The 20,730-nt window shown below is 39.4% G+C and overlaps 1 protein-coding gene across 4 annotated transcripts in view; it reads left to right on the top strand.

The window, feature by feature from the left end:
* Positions 1-10,401: 10,401 nt before the first annotated feature.
* The window catches only part of LOC132832202 (serine/threonine-protein kinase PRP4 homolog), a 48,108-nt gene continuing 37,779 nt past the window's right edge, over positions 10,402-20,730 (top strand). For all 4 annotated transcript variants that reach the window (XM_060849984.1, XM_060849985.1, XM_060849982.1 and 1 more), the window contains exon 1: positions 10,402-10,541. In XM_060849984.1, the coding sequence (XP_060705967.1) occupies positions 10,441-10,541 (101 nt within the window). In that variant the 5' untranslated portion in view covers positions 10,402-10,440. The remainder of the gene's footprint in view (positions 10,542-20,730) is intronic.

Below are 20,730 nucleotides of genomic sequence, written 5' to 3' on the forward strand. Positions count from 1 at the left end.
AGCAAATTAGCAGCCACACCTCTGGTCCTGCCATAAAAAGTCAATGACATATTATTACAAATAGTTGAGGCCCCAGCACAGATGCCTGTGGCATTTCACTAGTTGCTGTTTGTCAACTGAAAAATATCCTTAGCTCTCTGCATCCTGTCAGCTAATCAATCTTTTCTCTATGCTAATATGTTACTCCCTATATCATGTACTCTTGAGTAATAACCTCAGATGTGGCACATTATCAAATGCTTTGGAAATCCTATTACACCACACATTTTATTCACTTTCCTTGTCACTCCCTCAAGAAGCTCCAATAAATAAGGTAAACACTACTTCCCTTTCACACAGCCTCTCAGTCCTAATCTGCATGATCATATTCTGACTTGCTTGCTTAATATTGGATTCTAGCAGCTGTGACAGATGCTAGGTTAACAAACCTATTGTCCTCTGCATTTTGTTTCTTTTCCTTGAAGGCAAAGCATTACATTAGTTACTTTCCAATCCATTGGGACGTTTTGGAATCCAGGTTACCAATCAACGTACCCTTTATTACACAAAGTAAACTCTTTTAATAACTTCAAATTTGTCATTCGCGTGTTTGGCGTGATGAGTGCAACATGAACATTTTCGGTAAATGTGTCTCTCTTTTCAGCAATGCAGAGTTCATTATTTAGCAAAACAAAAGAATATTGATAAGATTATAGATTGGCTACATTCATCGTCAATAAGTATGAAATGATGAAAAACATAAAAATGGAATATGTATAGCAGAAACCTCAAATCCCTGGAGAGTTATCAACAGTGCAAAACTCAACAACAATGTCCACTGGCAGGACAGGTTTACCAATGTAACAATCCTCTCCCATGCCAATAGCACAGTATTAAGGCACTGTTCACGCTAAACCAGCTGAGATGGCTGGGCCGCGTTGTCTGCATTGTCCAACGCAAAACATTCTAAACGTGTGGGAGAAAGTGAGGACTGCAGATGCTGGAGATCAGAGTTGAAAAGTGTGGTGCTAGAAAAGCACAGCAGGTCAGGCAGCATCCTAGGAGCAGGAGAATTGACATTTTGGGCATAAGTATTTCATTAGGAAGGGTTTATTTCTGGTGAAGGGATTATGCCTGAAACGTCGATTCTCCTGCTCCTCAGATGCTGCCTAACCTGCTGTGCTTTTCCAATGCCATGTTTTTCGACTCTAAATGAGTGCTCTACTCCAAGCTCTGCAATGGTAAGTGATCTCTAGGAGAGCAAAGAGAACACTATGAGGACATCTTGAAAGCCCCCCTAAGTAAATCTGACATCTCCACTAACACTTAGGAATCACTTGCCCTAGAAAACACAAACTATCGAAAAAGCAAGTGCCAAGGAGACAACCACTCTCAGCATCACCAAGTGGAGCATGTGGAAGCCAAACACAAGCAGCTGAAAGAGCCTGCAGAAGACACAGTGTCTCATCCATCCTGCTCCCCAACATCACTTGAGGCAGAATCTGTGGCTGTAGGTTAATGGGCGGCACGGTGGCACAGTGGTTCCTGCTGCCTCACAGCGCCAGGGACCCGGGTTCAATTCCCGCCTCATGCGACTGACTGTGTGGAGTTTGCATGTTCTCCCCGTATCTGCGTGGGTTTCCTCTGGGTGCTCCAATTTCCTCCCACAGTCCAAAGATGTGCAGGTCAGGTGAATTGGCTATGCTAAATTGCCCATAGTGTTAGGTAAAGGGGTAAATGTAGGGGAATGGGTGGGTTGCGCTTCAGTGGGTCGGTGTGGACTGGTTGGGCCGAAGGGCCTGTTTCCACACTATAAGTAATCTAATCTAAAAAAAACGCCCCTTTAGAGTGAAAGCATGTCATCCTAGATGGTGAGGGAATGCCAAAGAATAAGAAGGTATACTCATGCTCTTCCAGATTTTTGCCCCATAGACTGTGAAGGAACAATGATATATTTGAAAGTCAGAAAGATGTGTGACTTGGAGACGTTGCAGGTGATAGTATTGTCATTTGTTTGTTGTCCTTGTACTTCCGGGTGGCTGAGATTGGCTGCATCCATGCATGACCAAATAATTCAGGGCATACTCCTGAATCTCTCAAATGAGTAGACAATATTCAAAAACCAGGAATCATGTGATGTCTTAACTGATACCAGGTGAGGAAACCAATAGATTTATTGCAACATAATTTCAGTGTCTTTGGGTTAAAAATTGGTCAGATCTTCCCTCCCGATTGAAGCCAAGGAGGAGTGAAAAACCTTGCATTTAAAAGCAGTGAGGAAGAGAAAGTTAAATGACAGAAGAGACAAGTTTCAAGATCAATAGAGTGATGAGAGACAACAATAGATCCAAGACAGTGCCAACTTTTTAAAAATTTACTAATGGGATATGGGCATTACTGGTGGCCAGCATTTATTGGCCATCTCTTGTTGTCCTTGAGAAGATGGTGGTGAGCTGCTTTTTTGAACTGCTGCAGTCCACAATCCCGTTAGGGAGAGAATTCCATAATTTTGACCCGGGAACTGTAAAGTAATGGTGATATATTCCAAGTCAGGATGTTGGAGGGGAACTTGCAGTGGTCATGTTCCCATGTCTCTGCTGCTCTTTACCTCCCATGGAGGTGGTTGTGGATTTGGAGGTTCATCTAAGGATCATAGGTGAATTTCTGCAGTCCCTCTTGCAGACAGTACAAACTGCTGCAGCATTAATGGTGGAGGCAATAGATGTTTGTAGATGAGGTGCCAATCAATTGGGCTGCTTTCTCCTAGACGGTGTCCAGCTTCATGAGTGTTGTTCAAATTGCACTCTTCAAGGAAAATGGGTAGTATTCCATCACATTCCTGACTTGTGTCTTGCAGATGGTGGACAGATTTTGGGAGTCAGGAGGTAAGCTATCTGCTGCAGTATTCCTAATCTCTGATCTGCTTTTGTATCCACAGCCTTTATATATCAAATACAGTGGAATTTCTGGGCAATGGTAACCCCCAGGATTTGGTCATGGGGGATTCAGTGATGGCAATGCCTTTAACTGCCATGATGGTTAGATCATTTGATATTGGAGATGATCTTTGCCTGATATTTGTGTGCTTCAAAAGTTACTTTTCACTTTTCAGCCCATGTCCAGATATTGTCAAAGTTTTATTGCATTTGAGAATGGACTACTTCAGTACCTGAAGAACTGTGAATGTTACTGAACACTGTGCAATCATTATAGTTAATATCCCCACTTTTGACCTTATGGTGGAGGAAAAGTCATTGATGAAGCAGCCGAAGGTGGTTGGGCCTAGGACACTAACCTGAGGAACTCCTGCAGAAATGTCATAGAGTTGGGATAACTGATCTCCAACGACCACTATCATCTTCCATTGTGCTAGGCTTGACTTAAACCAGCAGGGAGATTGCCTCTTGATCCCCATCGATTCCAATATAGCAGAGCTATTGAGTTGAGCTACTTCTTTGTGATATTTAGTAGCATCACACAACTATGATCATTACCTTCAACTAATTAAAGTATTTGACCTCATACTTACAATATAAGTAGTCCTGAAACATGCTTGCTGATCCAAAATTCCTGATTCAACACATTTCAGTTTCTACAGGCAATGTAAAAGTTCGTAATTTACTTAATTAAGCCAAGTATTTTTAAGTTAAGAATCTCTCCTCCACCTAATTCCATTGCCCATCGTTCTCCCCTTTCTGGCCTCCGATGCCTCTCTAACCTGCCCCCTTCTCCCAGGTGTGACTTGGTACTGCAAACTTTGCCACATGCATGACCAGCTAGACAACAAAAATGTTTAAACTGTTGTCTAAGGTAATGGTTCTGAAAGAGTTAATGTTTAAGCTGCATTAGTTCTGCTCTACCTGATATCACACACAGTCTTTGTGTAGAGACAGGGAGTTTGACTCTAACCTTCTGAGGGAGCAGGCATATTTTTACAGATCCCGAGAGTCATTAGAAATTATGCTTGACTAGTAATACAAAATGTAGCTATGTTATTATGCAATAAACCATCTTGTTAGTTTAGATGTGGCTCTTCTATTTAGACAAATCAGTGATCTATCTTCTACTAATAATAATTAGACTAAATACTCTTTAAACAAAGGTGGCCAACTATGGCAAACAAACCTTATCTTGTGTCACATACTGGCAGAAGTGACAGATACCATGAGGTACCAGCTGTGGCAACCAAGACAGATACCACATAAATAATGGTTAAATTTGCCAGGACTTTGGGTCACTTGCATCTTTGTTTACTTGAGTGGCTTTGATCCCTGTTTCTTCATAAATATTGAGTTCACATTTAATTTACGGTACTGATTTAATTTGAGCTCAAAGGTTTGATTTCCCCAATTAAGCAACTGCAGAAGTTAATGAGGACAATTGTAGATTTGTTTAATCAACCATTTCAAATGCATTATGACCCAAGTCTTCTAACCCAGAGGTACGGACATTACTGATGTACCAAAGTGCCTCCAAAGCTTCAGCGAATTAGACCGATTGTAGACTAAGAGATTCCAAAGATATGCCCCAATTTGATAGCTTGGAATGTTACATTGAACTGGCTAAGTGCGAATCTTCCCCTTCCCAAATTAGTTGTTGTGATGTGTTAACCTTGATTTCAACACCTGGCCTCTAAGGAAGTCTGACCAACCAATCAAAGTTCTTGTTTTTGCCAGCAATTCTATTAACAGTGAAATCTCTTGTGTTTCAAGGAACAAAAATAGTCAGCATTTCCGACCCTACCAGTTTATGAGCCAACACTTAAGCCAGAAATAAATTTTAAATAGTTACATGCTGCAAGAGATTATGCACTCACAGTTGTCTTTCTGTTGTCCCAACTATAGGTGAATTTTCCCAATACTTTTTCCAGCAGATTAAACAACGCTGCAGAATTAAAGTTTTGAAGTTATTTTTGGTTCATAACGGGCCCTAGTGTAACTCACCCCTTAATGGTGATACTGATTTTAAATTGATAATTATCAGTTCTAAAAAGAAGCTGCTATACAAGTGCATTTTTTTTTCAACATGAAAGCATGTTAACTTGAATATTGTGAAATTCTCTCACAAGATAATAAATATTTTAAGAACCCAAAAGGGACTGGAATAAAATGGCAGATCTAGTTAAGTCAGTAAATAACAATTAGTAGAGACCAGTTTTCCTCTTCTCTATTCGATAAGTCTTCTTGCAACATTCACAGTTGTTGGGATGAAAACAACTGTGCATTTGTTTCTGCGATTTCTCTTTTCCTTTCTGCAGTACTGAAGGTTTTCCTTTTCCTGAGCAGTGCCTCTTTTGTTCTTGGTGCTATTATAGTTTCCTCATGGTTGAATTTAACTTTGTGCTGGAATTGGCATAAATCTTTTTAATTTATAGATATTAAGACAATTGCTGTGAGCCTTCTTACCTGTAACTCAGCTGCTCACACATTTAATGAGATGAACCACTGGGGAAAACTAAGGCAATTAGGCAGGTTAACATAAATGAGAAATCTGAAATAAAAGCAATGTTGGGAAAGAAAATATAGCAAGTGTATTGGTATTTTTAATCTGCAAGTAAATTACATACAAATAAACAAATACGGCTCAATATTAAAATGCTCTATGGTGAGAGACTGCTAGATGTTTGTCAATATTGGGTTGTATTTATCATGCACTCCCAACCAATTAAATGTTTCATTGTTTACCTATGCAGTCTACAGCACCTAGTTTCTTGCTCCTCTAAGACCAGAACTGGACACAGGACCGAACATGCAGAATGACCAGAGCACAACACAATTTGATTACAGCCTCATCTAACATGTCTTCTACCATTTTAACTATGCAGTACAGGTATATCATTATATTGATTTTGTTGGTTGCCACTGTGCATTTGTCAGATGTATTTTGTTTTGAATTTATATCATCTTTAACAAGGGTTGTTAATCCTTGAGATTGCCCCAAAATGGGGTAGGGATCTCTCTCAAGTCCTGCTGTTTGCAGCAGTGGCAAACTTCATCTTTTGATGATCTGATGGAACAGTAAGTGGCCAGTTTGGATACATCCTTTTTAAGGACAGCATGCACCTGGGCTGTTTTTTTCATACGATCAGGTTGATATCAGTTTGTACCTTAATGGAATAGTTTGGCCTGGGGTACATCAGAGTACAAGTCTTCAGTACTATTGTGAGAATGTCGTTGCTGGTTTGTACGTATGAGTGGAAGGATGCAGGGTGTGGTTGTAGACAGGTAGGTGATATCAACAGATTTCATTGCCTATGTTTTACCGTGTGCTGTGCAACTTAATGAGTTTAGGCTAAGCACTGTCAAAGCAATTTCTTCCTGACTACATACTTCTGCACTGCTATCATTGTCAAGGATCATACCAATCATAGCCGAAGGAAATCCTTGGTTTAAAAAAAAGGCAACATGTTGGAAGAGCTGACATAGAAGGTGGCATGACCTTAAGATGGAGCAAAACTGGAAAAATATCTCCATCTGCAACAGACTTGGGGGAAATGTAATCCAGGTAGGCATGGGTTTATAGTAGATATGAGTTAACAGTCATTGAGAAATTGAGAAGGAGAATTTGATGAAGGGAATGAAGTTAAGTGAGAGTTGTGAATTGGGAGAGACACCAACAGTAACAGTATACCAGATAAAATGAAAAGGGAAGGGTTATGAGTAGGACTGGGTTAAAAATTATGCCACCTATTTCAAGCAAACATTCAGGCACAGCCAGGATCCATTGGAATACTTGTTATTTAGATGAAGTGAGTTGAGTCAAAAGAGCAATTGTTCACTGTTCTAGTGTTGGCTGATACTCAGTTGGACATAGAACATAGAAAAATACAGCGCAGTACAGGCCCTTCGGCCCTCGATGTTGCGCCGACCGAAGCCTACCTAACTTACACTAGCCCAATAACCTCCATATGCTTATCCTCTATATGCTGATCATAAAGAGGGAGAGTCCACCACTGATACTGGCAGGGCATTCCATGAACTCACAACCCGCTGAGTAAAGAATCTACCCCTAACGTCTGTCCTATACCAACCTCCCCTTAATTTAAAGCTGTGTCCCCTAGTAACAGCTGACTCCATACGCGGAAAAAGGTTCTCACTGTCAACCCTATCTAAACCCCTAATCATCTTGTACACCTCTATCAAATCTTCCCTAAACCTTCTTTTCTCCAATGAGAACAGCCCCCAGTGCCTCAGCCTTTCAGTTGGTAGCACCTTTACTTCTAGTTGAAATGTTGTGGGCACAAAAATCAAGATGGAATCTTCATTGTTGGAAGTGGTATATTTTGTATGAGATGTTAAATCAAAGCACATCTCAGGTGGATAAACGTATTGTTTTATTGAAGGATAGGGGTGTTATCTCTGGTGACTAATATTTATTTCTTGATCAAGATCACAAAAACAGATTATCTATCATTATGACATAGCTTTTTGTGTGGGCTTGCTGTGTGCAAATTGGCTGCTGGCTTATAACAATACAACAGTGACACTTTAAAAGCATATCATGGGCAGTAAAATACTTTGTGACATTTTGCGGTGATGAGAGTTGCAGTATAAATGCAAGTCTGTCTTTTTTTTGGTTTTCTTTCTTCCTTTGCACAGGAATGGCCTTCTGATTCTCAAAATCTCTGAGTTTCTGAAGTGAAACTGCATGCAAGTCCTCACCACTTGTGAATGGCTTCAATCTTAAGTATATTGTTATCAACTGTCTCTCAGTTGGAGGATGACATCTATTCAGAATTGCAGGTTCCTGCTCTTACATTCATGTGACTGAAATGTCCAGTTCTTTGTCTGCTTATATTTTGAGACATCGAGCAGGACATTTTACAAGGTAGTGGGATCCAGAGTGCAGGATTTTCTTCCTTTTATTTCCTGCTGTTCAGCTGCTCTGCTTCAATAAAGTGTAAAACATTTTGATTAACAACTTGGCACCACTTTAAACAATGGTAAGTTTCTTCCAGTAATCAACGTTAATGCTGGCTGCACTTCAAAGAGACCTTCTTTAAAGGATTTTCTTTGTCCTCCTCTGGAATGCTGGCTATTAGAGAATTGAAAAATCAGAATCTGGTAGGGGAGGTACTTGATGCAAAGTCCGGTCCGTTTTGGTGATTTTGCAGGACTCTTGCCTGAATGCTTGTGAAACTGGCTTAAGGGATACTAGCATTTATTGAAGTTTTTCAGTGAATTTAGAAGTTTTGATGGAGGCATTGCTGACGGGATTCATCTAGCACTTTATATGTGTCACTGACATGCATCAGGTCACACTGCAGTGCAGAAGTAAGATGACAACTGCTATGTACACTATGACTTTTGTTGACATGGAAGTCTTTATTGTCAAATGTTCAATGCCAAAGTCTGTCAAAGGCAGAGCTGACACAGGTGATCTGGTGTTGGGATCTCCTCATCACTATTGAGAGAGATGGCTGCAACATATGGAAAATGGTCAGTGTATTCCTGAATGTCTCCCAATATTTACAGGATATGTAAACTTTGACGGACTAGTACTGGGCTAAGTTTTGTTTTGGTAATATTCAAAGACCGGTTGGATCTCTTAAATGCAGAATTAAAAAAACTTGAGACAGATGTGCAAAGGGCAACAACTGAAATCATGAACAATGCAGTCATGACATACTAGCTCTGCCACACACACACAATCACTTATCCATGGTGGTCAAATTAGTTTTGGCATGGAGTTGAAAAGTTTTCTACCTAGCCAGCATTTAATGCTCACACTGGAGGGCAGATGATCTTTGAGGTGAATAGCCAGTGTCAGTTAAATCTAAATAAAATGAATGGGTTATCATACAGTCTTGTTTACTGCCAGTTGCGATTTTGAATGCAAGAAGTTCAAATTGTTATTTCAGGCAGTTGCTGTCATATCATCATGAAGCAGTTGCAAGATTGTGATGAAGCTTCTTGGACATCAAATTCTTTGGAAAAGAATCTCAATCTACTGAGTCAAATGTTTTGGCTAGGTCAATGATTGCAAAGAAGAGTTCCACAAAATTTTCCTTGGATTCTGCTAGCAATAAAAATCATGCCAGAAATTATTCTGGAAGGTCAGACGACACATTCTCTGTGGGAGGATTTCTTCAGGCATACAAACAAGGCATCCAAGCGAACGCATGTCTGAATTTTCCCTGCTAAGAACAAGAAAATACCTCAACATTTCCACAGGCATGATTTATCTCCTGTCTCAAAGATAGTTACAATTGTTGTGTTCCTAAAGTCTGGTGGGTAGCTTGTATTTCTTAACAAATTTGTAGGATTTTGGTCAAACTGCCAAATTTATGAACCTCACTTGTAAGAGCTTCAGGATTTATGTTTTTCACCTTTTTGATTGCTTGTTGTCGCTCTCTCATTAATGGTGGCTCACTCATGGATCCTACTACAAGGTAGGGGCGGCACGGTGGCACAGTGGTTAGCACTGCTGCCTCACAGCACCTCAGACCCGGGTTCAATTCCCGACTCAGGTGACTGACTGTGTGGAGTTTGCACGTTCTCCCCGTGTCTGCGTGGGTTTCCTCCGGGTGCTCCGGTTTCCTCCCACAGTCCAAAGATGTGCAGGTCAGGTGAATTGGCCATGCTAAATTGCCCGTAGTGTTAGGTAAGGGGTAAATGTAGGGGTATGGGTGGGTTTCGCTTCGGCGGGTCGGTGTGGACTTGTTGGGCCGAAGGGCCTGTTTCCACACTGTAAGTCTAATCTAAAAAAAAAACCTGGAGAGTCTCAAATGCCACTATAGTCTCAGTTGAGGTAAATGGAACAACCTTTACTAATATCACTACTCGACGACATATCCAAAAACACCTCCAAACAGAATTGACAAGCCACCTTTGACTACTCATGAAAATAATCTCACTTTTCCCCCAATTTTTTGTTTGGTTCGATGAAATAGCTCACTTTTTTTCTTTTTAAAATATTGCTTGTCTTTTCTCTTGATAGCTTGTGACAGGCCTGCTTTTATACTTTATGCCCAAAATTACCTATTAATTTCACATTTCCAAGTTTATCTACATTTTTATGGGAGTCTCTAAATTAACCTATTTTTTTGGTTAACGTGACCTGGCCCTCTTTCAGTTGGATCTTCAAATTGGTCTACTAGATTTTAATGTTGTTTTTCCTAAACTTTCTTTTTCTATATAAATGAGAATGCTGACAAAGTAGACCAATAATCCATGCATTGAATCAAATCAACTTGCTTAAATATTGCCAGATGAAATGCTTGGAATATTTCAATCATTAAATGAGTTCTTAACCACTTCTTTATCCTTCTCACCTACAACAACCTCCAGGAATTTAGGTCTGAGCAAACGAGTGCATTGTGGGATCGAGGAAGACTGGTGCCGTGGGATGATGGGAAGTGTGCGGCGGCATTGTGGGAACTTGGAGGATCTGCACTGCGGGATTGTGGGATGGTGGAGGACGTGTGCGGCGGCATTGTGGGATAGTGGTGGAGGCGAGCGGATGGTGAAAGACGGCCCTGGCGAAATGGCGGACGTTCACAGCCAGGAGGAAGAGGCGGACTGGCGCCGGAACGAGCGACTGACGGCTACTTTGGAGGAAGAGTAAGGGGAGCCTTCATTGCCGATGATGATAGAATTAAGTTAGCGGCAGCCGTTACAATGAAATGTCCCGGTCGACCTCGTGTGTGAGTGGGAGAGCCGGTATGCGGCGGGCCGCGCTCTATGTGGTTTAAATAATAACGAGTGGCCTCAGTGCTCCATACATGGCCGCGGAAGGCGTTCTCCTCACTCCCACTGTAGGCCCCTGGGCTTCCAACTGGGTTTCTGGGACTAAGCTTTCCACCTCCCGCCTCTGAAAACCAGCGAGTGCTGTGGGCCTCGCTCAGCATGTGAGCAACCACCGGGACAAGCTGGTTTGTTCTGTCGGGAGGACGGATGCCTCCGCCCTTCACTTTCCTCCCCAGATCTCACTTTACTCTCCACCCTTCTCTTGAAAGCGTCCCTCTACGTTAAACCTATCATTACCCACTTCGGTAGACGTTGCCTGGACGCGCGGAGGGTTTCCAGCATTTAAAAAAAAGTCTTCAAATTTTCCCACTTGTTTCTATTCTGAATTGATCATTCTTGCCGTTTACTTTGCCGTATTTATTTTCCAACTTATGTTTTTTCTTGTTTAACGTGACCTGGCCCTCTTTCAATTGGATCTTCAAATTGGTCTACTAAACTTTCATGATGTTTTCCCTAAACTTTCGTTTTCTATATAAATGAGAATGCTGACAAAGTAGACTAATAATTCGTGCATTGAATCAAATCAACTTGCTTAAATATTGCCAGATCAAATGCTTGGCATATTTCAAAGTACTTCAAATAATGGATTATATTTGAAGTTTAGGTGTTGCTCTTAGTATGTGAAGGTGGCAGCTAGTTTCTGCATAGAGTATTGAGTAGATAATCTGTTTTGGTGGTGTTGGGTGAATGGCAATTATTTGCTAGAACACTGGAAGAATTTTGCATATTGTACTTTTTGCTGTCGACTGGAGGTAGCTGACAGGATCTCTGTTTAATGTCTAACCTGAAAGGTGACACCCCCTGTAATATAATGTACAGTCTCTTGTTAATTTCAATTGCAGATTGGGGTTCATAACCTTGATCAAAAACTACTATAAAAGAAGTCAGGCTGACATTTTAATACACCCAACAGGCAAGTCTGTGGATCACTAGCTTCCACTGTGAAAACAATTACAGCTCACATTTTTGGTTTGACTTTACCTTCCTTTTTTGTTTGTAAATATCACCAGAACTTTTAATATCATGACATATATGGTTTTTGTGTAGAAATGGCTTCAATGGTGCTGAAAAGAGATACTATCAAACATAGTAATCATGAGGGATTACACCTGAAACATCAATTTCTCCACCTAGTGCTGCCTGGCTTGCAATGTTCTCCCAGCCTCCTCCTCGCTAAGTATGGAACTCGTCAGGGGAAATTTAGTGCCAAAGTTTAAACAAACTCAACAATTTACACCATAGGGGGCAAGGGTGCAAAAAGGGGGAAATAGCTGCTCTGACAACCAAGCTAAGTTACTTCGTCAAGCTTGGAATGTCGCTCAGTTGCACTTGTTAGAAGTGAGTACTATGATCTGTAACCAAAACATATGTTCAACCCTTGTAACTTATTTCCTTAAAACAGGAACTTGAGTGCATGGTTCCTTGTTGCTGTGGAAAAATCAGGATTGATTTTTGAACCAATTAGTTTGTTCTTATTCTTTCTCAATTGTTGTGGTGGTTTGAAATTTGTAATTTTTGAGTTTGCCTTGATGAGTGCAGACCAGAAGTCAACAACATGTTGACCACTACACCACTGCATTCACTGCTATCAAGCAACTGTAGAAATTGCTTCAGCAATTATGGAAGTTTTTTTTAAAACTCTCTGCATTTTAAACCATATCCTATGAATTTTTAAAATTCAGGATTGCTAGAAGCAGCAGTTGTGAAATTTTATTGTGAAATTTAATTTTTAGATTTGCTTCAAACTTGGTTTAAATTTGAGCTTGGATTTTTGTTTGTTCAACAAACAGATGATTGATTTTCATATGACTTATTTAGGTTGGGGAATTTGTAATTCACTGTTGAGATGCTTTATTTTCTTTTAGTGTAAATTGATATTTCCTGGTCACAAAGTATTTGTCTTGTTTGAGGATTTGTTTATAAAATATCTCCAGATAACTTGATCAATCTCATCATCCATCAATTCTATAGCCTGTAGGTGTAATTATGTTTTTTTATCTTTTCACTGTGCTGTTAAAATGCATTGAGTTTCAAACATATTGCTGATTGATTGATTTGATTTATTATCTCATGCACCTAAGTACAGTGAAAAGCTTTGTTTGCAAGCAGTACAGTCATCTCATAGTAAGCAAGGACATACAGATCAGAGAGTGAGAAAAAAAAACTTGGACAGAGTTAGGCATACAAGTTACACCACACGGGTCGTGCGCTCGACAAGAAGAACATTAACAAGATCGAATGACACCAGATTATAGTCCAATAAGTTCATTTGAAATTACAAGCTTTTGGAGTGCTGCTGCTTTGTCAGGTAGCTAGTGGGGCAGGATACTGTTGGTCTGGGCTATGCACACAACCTTCTATATGTTTTTTATGGTCCTGGGCAGAACAGTTGCCGTTCTAGGTTGTTATGCACTCAAACAATATGCTTTCTGTGGTGCATCTGTAAAAGTTGGTAAGGGAACTTATGGATATGCCAAATGACCTGAGCTGCCTGAAGAAGAGGAGCTGTTGTTGTGCTGCCTTGACCACTGCATCTGCATGGCAAGACCTGGGCAGGTTGTCTGTTATCATCACTCCTAGGAACTTGACGCTGTCAACCCCCTTAACCTCTACTCCATTGATGTAAATGGGGGCATGTTCACCTCCTTTCTTTCTGAAGTTAATGATCAGTTCTTTAGTTTTGCCAGCATTGAGAGAGAGGTTGTTATTGCACCATGTCACCAAGCCCTCTAATTCCTTTCTGTGTTGAGTCATCGTTGTTTGATATGTGTCCTACCTCGGTGGTATAGCCAGAAAACTTGTAAACGGTATTTTGTTTGGCGTTTGGCAATATGGTTGTGTAGGGAGTACAGTAGGTGGTTGAGAACGTATCCTTGGTGGGCCTCTGGTGTTGTGTTGTCGTGGAGGAGGTAAAGTTGTTTCGGAGTTTTGAAAATCAATTTAGAGGGGATAATGCTGTTGACTGCAGCTCCACTTTCAATGCACAGGAGTATGACATAGGTATCCTTGTTGTCCTGATGTTCCAGGCATGAGTGCAGGGCTAGAGAAATGGCCTAGCCACTGTCAACCTTTTGCATCGGTAGGTAAATTGCAGTGGATCAAGGCCGCCTAGGAGAATAGAGTTGATCCCATACAGGAATCTTGGTCATTTTAAGTTAGAAAAAGTGTTGGACCCAACAATGAGCCTTAAGGCAAACCAGTTTTATAAGTCCTCTGTCTTCTGCCCCTCACTTTTCATCTATTTCTTGCTTGGATGATATCTGTGTGTTATTTTAAAACATTATTCCTACATGGGATATGAGCATTTATTGTCAGTACAATGTCTTTGAGAAGGTGGCAAATCTTTGCAGTGCAACTTATACTGAGTGATAAACAAAGAAACCAGTAGGCTATTCAGACACACACAGATGGGGTGTTCCCGATCTGAATCTGTGCTGGCACATTGAAACTGAATTTAGTGTTGTACAGATGATGCTCAAGCTTACAACCAAATTCTTCCTTTGACCTAAAATAGAAGCAATGCTTCATGGCTATTTGCACCCTTTCTAATAAGAGACAGCATGTTAAATTGTTTCCTAACATGTTATACTATTTATGTGTCTCATAATTGTCAGCGTTTCACAAATACATCTCAACACTCCTGCATAAATAATGTATGTCTCAAGGATTTAGTTGAGTCCGCTTAGTTTGCCTAGACTATAATTTATAACAAGCTTGTGTATTGTCTTTTGAATTGTTTGCTGAATACATGCACAAACTTAGTGGAAGTGAATTTAAGGCATTTTCACAATGCAAAGAGGAAGTCATGAATCTGGAACCCTTGAAATAAAGGTCATTCAAACTTAGAAATAGGCTGTATGAACTTTCATTACTTAGAAAGGTAGGTGGTTTTCGTGAATGTTTAACCAGTGTATGTGTGTGTAAACCAGTATTTGATTTTAGAGTTTCATAATGTAGAGAGAAACTTTTGATGGAAGCTGTATCATTCGTTAATATTTTTCCACCCCATCTTCCCTATTCCTGAGAAGCTTGGTGGAGTTTGAATTAGGCCAAACTCGATCTTCAAAAGAGACAAGTGAGGATACATTTCTGATCTTGATTTTCTTTAACACACAAAACAGGGATACTGCTGGCTGAATTAAAGCTACATTGTGGAAATTTTAAAACTTTAAACATGCCTCTTCACACTTGATTGTATTTGTTGAGATGATATGGAAACAGGAAAACATTGGAGATAGTGATAGGCTTACAACCTGCTTTTCTATTCCATGAAATAATGCAAATATTACAAATTTGTTTTGGTTTCAGTGCTGCTTACAGACCATGGAACACTTGTCATTTGCTTTTCTGACAATATTTAATTATTACTGTAACCTAGTTATTGATAGTTGGATGACTTTCAGGAAGTGGGGTGAGAATATATTCAGAATCTTACAATTACAAGATTTTTGTGTGAAATTGAGAGAAATTCTTTATAAAACAAATGGACTACCAGTGCACACTATTTAGACAGTCAGAGGAAGTGGGAAGTTAAGTTTATTTTTATCATAGAACTGTTTGAGAGATAAAATTTTTTAAGAAAAATGTGGATGGAGGATGTAATGAAGCTAAAGATGGATTATGCAAGTAACCTTACGCTTCCTTAGCTTTTGCACTTTCAGATCTACCTTAAAATGGGAGTCAAATCTCTGTTTCTAACTATAGTACTGAGTTGTTCACTTGGATAACATAAATAACTCCACAATACCGTAATGGAAACATTTTTAAACTATGCTGGCTGCCAGAAAGAAATTATTGTTAGATTGGACAGTTTGTGTAGGTTAATAAATTAAATTTAGAAATGTTTAGTATTTATTGCTTCTCTTGCATTTAAACACCGCTCTATAGAATTTCAAGGAAAATATGATTGTCTTATTTGAGTACTAGCCTACATTAAAAGTTTTTCACCAAACTTTTTTTTTACAACAGCTCTGCATTAAGATTTCTTTGAAAAAACCAGGTATGGGGAGATAGTGACACAGTGATAATGTCACTGTACAAGTAATTCAGAACTCCAAGTTAATGTTCAGAGGATGTGGGTTTAAATTCCATCCTTGAATTTGATTAAAAATCTGATATTAAAAGGTAGTCTAATAGTAACCACTCAATTATTGTAAAAAAATTGTCTGGCTCACTAATATTCTCTACTGGAAAGAAATCTTCCTTCCTTTAGGGAAAGAAATCTGCTGTACTTGAGGTCCACACTAGTGGGTCAGCAAATTAAATGACAAGGAATCTGAGACTAAGGCTGGTAAGGCTATGAGGAACAACAGACAGGGCGGTTTTTGAATACAGCAGAGTTGGCAATCTAAAGTGTATTTGTTTTAATGCAATGAGTATGATGGATAAGGCAGATGAACTTAGAGCGTGGATTAATGCATATAACGATAGTGTAGCTATTACAGAGATTTGGTTGAGAGAGCAACATTCTGGCGGCTTAATCTTCCAGGATTTAAATGTTTCAGGCTTGACAGAAATGGATGCATAAGACGTGGGTGAATTGGATTACTGATTAGGAAGAATATCACAGCTGTACTGAGGATCTGACCTTGGTGGGCTTGTCCATTGGGGTAATATAGGTACAGCTCAGGTATAGGAAGGGTACAGAACCTTTGGTGGGATTGTACTACAGGCCTTCCAACAGCCAGCAAGTGATATAGAAATAAATATGTGGACAAATTATGGAAAAATGTGAAAATAGGGTTGTTGTAGGTTATTTTAACTTTTCCTATATTGACTGGGACTCATTCAGCGCCAAGGGTTTGGATGAGGCAGAATTTGTTAGATGTTTCAAAAAGCCATTCTGGACACGGTATGTAAGTAGTCCAATTAGGGAGGGGGCCATACTGTACTTGGTATTGGGGAATGAGTCCGGTCAGCTGATCAAAGTTTCAGTGGGGGAATCATTTCAGGAATAGTCACCATAATTGTTTTAGTTTTACGTTGCTTATGGGTGAGGATAAGAGTTTTTCTCAGGTAAAAGGTCTAAATTGGGAGATAGCTAATGACCACAATATTAGGCACGAATCAGGGAGGAGATGTTTGAGGGTAGACCCACATCTGACACGTGGGAATCTTTTTAAAGGTCACTTGATTGAAGGTCAGGACCAGCATGTTCCTGTGAAAATAAAGGTTAAGTATGGCAAGATTCAGGAACCTTAGATGCACCAGAGAAATTCAGAGCTTAGTCAAAAAGAAAGAGGCATGTATGTTTTCAGAAACTGAAGACACAGAGTCCTCCCAGAATACAAGGTTGGCAGGAAAGAACTTGAACAGGAATCAGTAGGGTTAAAAGGAGCCATGAAATAAATAGCAAACAGATTAAGGAAAATCCCAAAGCATTATGTATTTTTATAAGGAGCAAGAGTGTAGCTAGGGAAAGGGGTGTGTCGTCTCAAGGGCATAGTAGTGAATTTATGAGGCTAGATGTAAGGTTCTTAATAAATACTTGGCATGGTATTCACAAAGGAGAGGTGAACATGGTGGATGGTGAGTCTCAGGAGGAAAATGTTGATATTTTAGGGCAATATAAGAAGTGGTAGTGTTGCGTGTTTTAAAGAGAGTTCAGGAAGACAAATCCCTAGGACCTGATTGGATCCATCCCAGAATGCTGATGTGTACAGATGATGGAATGGCAAGAAATCTGTGTATCCTCTTAAGTCACAGGAGAGCTCTCGGAGGAGAATAGCATAACTTGGGGTGTGCATAACATGTAAAAATTGGGGAGTCATGTTGCCGCTGCACAGAGTTTTAGTTAGGCCAAATATTGTTTATAGTGTCAGTTACCACACTACTAGAAGAATGTTGGAGGCTTTGCTGAGGGTGCAGAAACAGTTTACCAGGATGTTGTCTCATTTACCTACAGTGTATGTAGAGGCCATTAAGCCTACTGGGTTTGCACCAATCCAAACCCAACTTCCACATTTACCATGTCTAATCCAACTAGCCTGCACATCTCTGGACTCTACAGAGCAATTTAGCACGGCCAATCCACCTAATCAAATTTTTGTTTTACTAAATGGTATGTGTGGCCTGGAATGTGTTGCCAGAGGTGATTTAACTGGACACAGTAGTGATGTTTAAGATGCATCTTGATAGATATATGAATAGGCAAGGAACAGAGGGATGTGGACTATGTGAAGGCAAGAGGAAACTTTTAGTTTAGAAAGGTATCATGTGTTGGCGCAGACTTGGTGGGCTGAAGGACCATAAATGTTGTGCATAAATATCTTTTTTTTAAAATTCTACTTATTGTAAAGCCACAGTGTACTGATGAGTATACAGATGCAACATCTGTATTTCCTTTAAAAATCTGAACTCTACTTCCAGTTTATAAGAACCTGAAGACGAACCAATGGTAAGTACCATTTAACTTTTGTAAGTACCAGTGTAGTCCCATCGTACTGCTCTTTGTTTCAGTTGGATCTTTCCTCCATTTTTTTTCGGGGGGACTTTGCTTGGCAGCTTTATCATCTTTTAAGAAAGATGTACAACTGGTATAATTTATTTTAACAATTTAATATATCCTGTTGCTTATTTCCTTGAGTTACTTTGAAATCATCTTAAAGGTTACCTTAGATGCAAATTAATATTGTTTTCATTGAGGTTGTTCCTCTTTGCAAACACATCTTTTCACTGCTTTCTCATGAGTTTTTCTAATCTGTCTTCACTGATTCAATCTGCATGGGGAATGATCTGTCTTTCCAATCAGCTCATATTTTCCCAAAGCTTGCTTATAAATTGGAAGTGACCAGGTCAGGACACGATATTCCCAAGTCTTGTCTGACAAGTGCATTATGAAGAAATTGCATAAACATCAACTCAGCTGTTCTAGATGTATGGAAGCATTCTTTTCTCTGTTACCTTTGTCATGCTGAAAAGTTACTTAGTAACTATTATTTATATTTTTCTGTAGACGTTTGAGCAATCATAGTATCTGTAAAGACAAGTGAGCAGTATTCACATGTTTAAGGCAGTCTAATGTGAAAAAGATCAATGATAGTCTTTACCCAAGATTACCTTTCCAAGGAAAGCAATTGCCTATATTAGTTTCCTGATGAGAAACTGGTGTAGTAAAAATCAGTTGTGCTGAGAGATTGTGGGTTTTCACTTGAATTCTTATACTTTGGCAAAATCTTAATGCCATAGTAAAATTAACAAGATGTACATGGACGTTACTGAGATTGGAAGGTTTGAGTTATAAGGAAAGGCTGGATCTGCTGGACCATTTTCCCTGGAGCATAGGAAGCTGCGAATTGACCTTTTGGAGGTTTATAAAACCGTGAGGGCAGAGATAAACTGAATAGCCAAGGTCTTTTCCCCATGCTATGGAGTCCAAAACTAAAGGCCATAGGTTTAAGGTAAGAGCATAATAATTAAAAGGGATCTGAGGAGCGCCTTTTTCACACACTGGGTGGTGCGTATACAGAACAAGCTGCCAGCCAAAGTGGTAGGGGCGAGTACAGTTACAACATTTTAAAAAAATTTGGATAGGTACATGAATAGATTTAGAAGGATATGGGCCAAACACAGGCAAATGGTGCTAGTTCAGTTCAGAAAGCCTGATCAGCATGAAGCAGTTGGGCCAAAGGCCCTGTTTCCATGCTATATGACACTATTAACATAATCTGTTTTAAAATGACTTGATTCTGAATTTGTTTATTTTATACTTGTGGGACTGATTTTGTTTTCTAGGTGCAATGCCCAGTGTCGTCAAATCTCTAAATGCTTTCCTAAATATTTTATGACTATAATCTTTTATTTCTGGTAACATTCTTATGAATCTTTTCTGTACTTTCAAAGGTTTTATCATCTTTCTTATAACGGTGCCTAAAATGTGGTGCAACTGTTGTTATCCAGCTGTCAGTTGTTTTTGCGCAAATTCAACACCTTGTTATTTGTATAGTCCCAGTGTGCATCATGGTCAGAAACTCTTGAAAATCTTTTCTTAAAGTCCTTTTTATTTAAAAATGAAAAACTGTAATCCCACAGTTAAAGATCCATAGCACTGTTCCCTCCAAGCAGTTATTCCCTGATCTATTCCACATTGGAAAGCAGATTGTTGTCAATCTCATTGAAGCATGTCAAATTCTTAAGGGCTTTGACAGGGTAAATGCTGAGAGGATGTTTCCCCTCATGCCAAAGCCTAGAACCAGTGGGCATTGTCTCAGAATTATGGAGTGCCAATTTAAGACTGTGATAAGGTGGAATTTCATCTGATTTCATATCTTTGGAACTCTCTTACTACAGAGTTGTGGGGGCAGAGACCTTTGCATATATTTAAGACTGAGATAGATTCTTAATCAGTCAGGGAATCAAGGCAGGAAAGTGGATGTGAGGAATGTCAGATCAGCCATGATTCAATGGAATGGTGAAGCAGGCTCAAGAGGCAAAATGGCTTGCTCCTGTTCCCGTTTCTGTTTCTATGGTCTTATAAAATATATTCCTGAAATGTAGCTTTACTTCCAGAATAAAATTTGCAACTATTTTTTAGTTGATAAGGTGGTCCTGGAATATGTGGGAAAAACTTAGAGAATAATGTATACAGTTTATAGTAATGTTTAATTTGAGGTTTGGGAGTTGTCCATTGTCCTGATGTCAAAGGAAAAAATAGTTGATATTGATCATCCATGCCTCAAGCTAATTAACTAGTGTAATTGAAGTGTACTTAAGGTTAGGACCATATCATAAAATGTTTCATTTTACAAGTTTCACAATTTGTCTTGTTTTCCAAGGTTTTGTGGCTTCTGTATTACAAGCCAACAATATGAATAGCTCAGTCCAAAACTGCACCAATGCACAAAGCAAATCGAGCATTTCAAATCCTGTTTTCTAAGTTGAACTTCACTGTTACTGTTTCTGTTCATTTTTCCAAGTTCAAGAAATTACATGAAATGCCCTAATTATATTTTCCTGTAAAAGTGTTAGAAATTTTTCTTAGTTATACCATGTCAGTATGGCGGTT

This window comes from Hemiscyllium ocellatum, chromosome 34 (assembly GCF_020745735.1).
Source record: "Hemiscyllium ocellatum isolate sHemOce1 chromosome 34, sHemOce1.pat.X.cur, whole genome shotgun sequence".
Taxonomy (NCBI): domain Eukaryota; kingdom Metazoa; phylum Chordata; class Chondrichthyes; order Orectolobiformes; family Hemiscylliidae; genus Hemiscyllium; species Hemiscyllium ocellatum.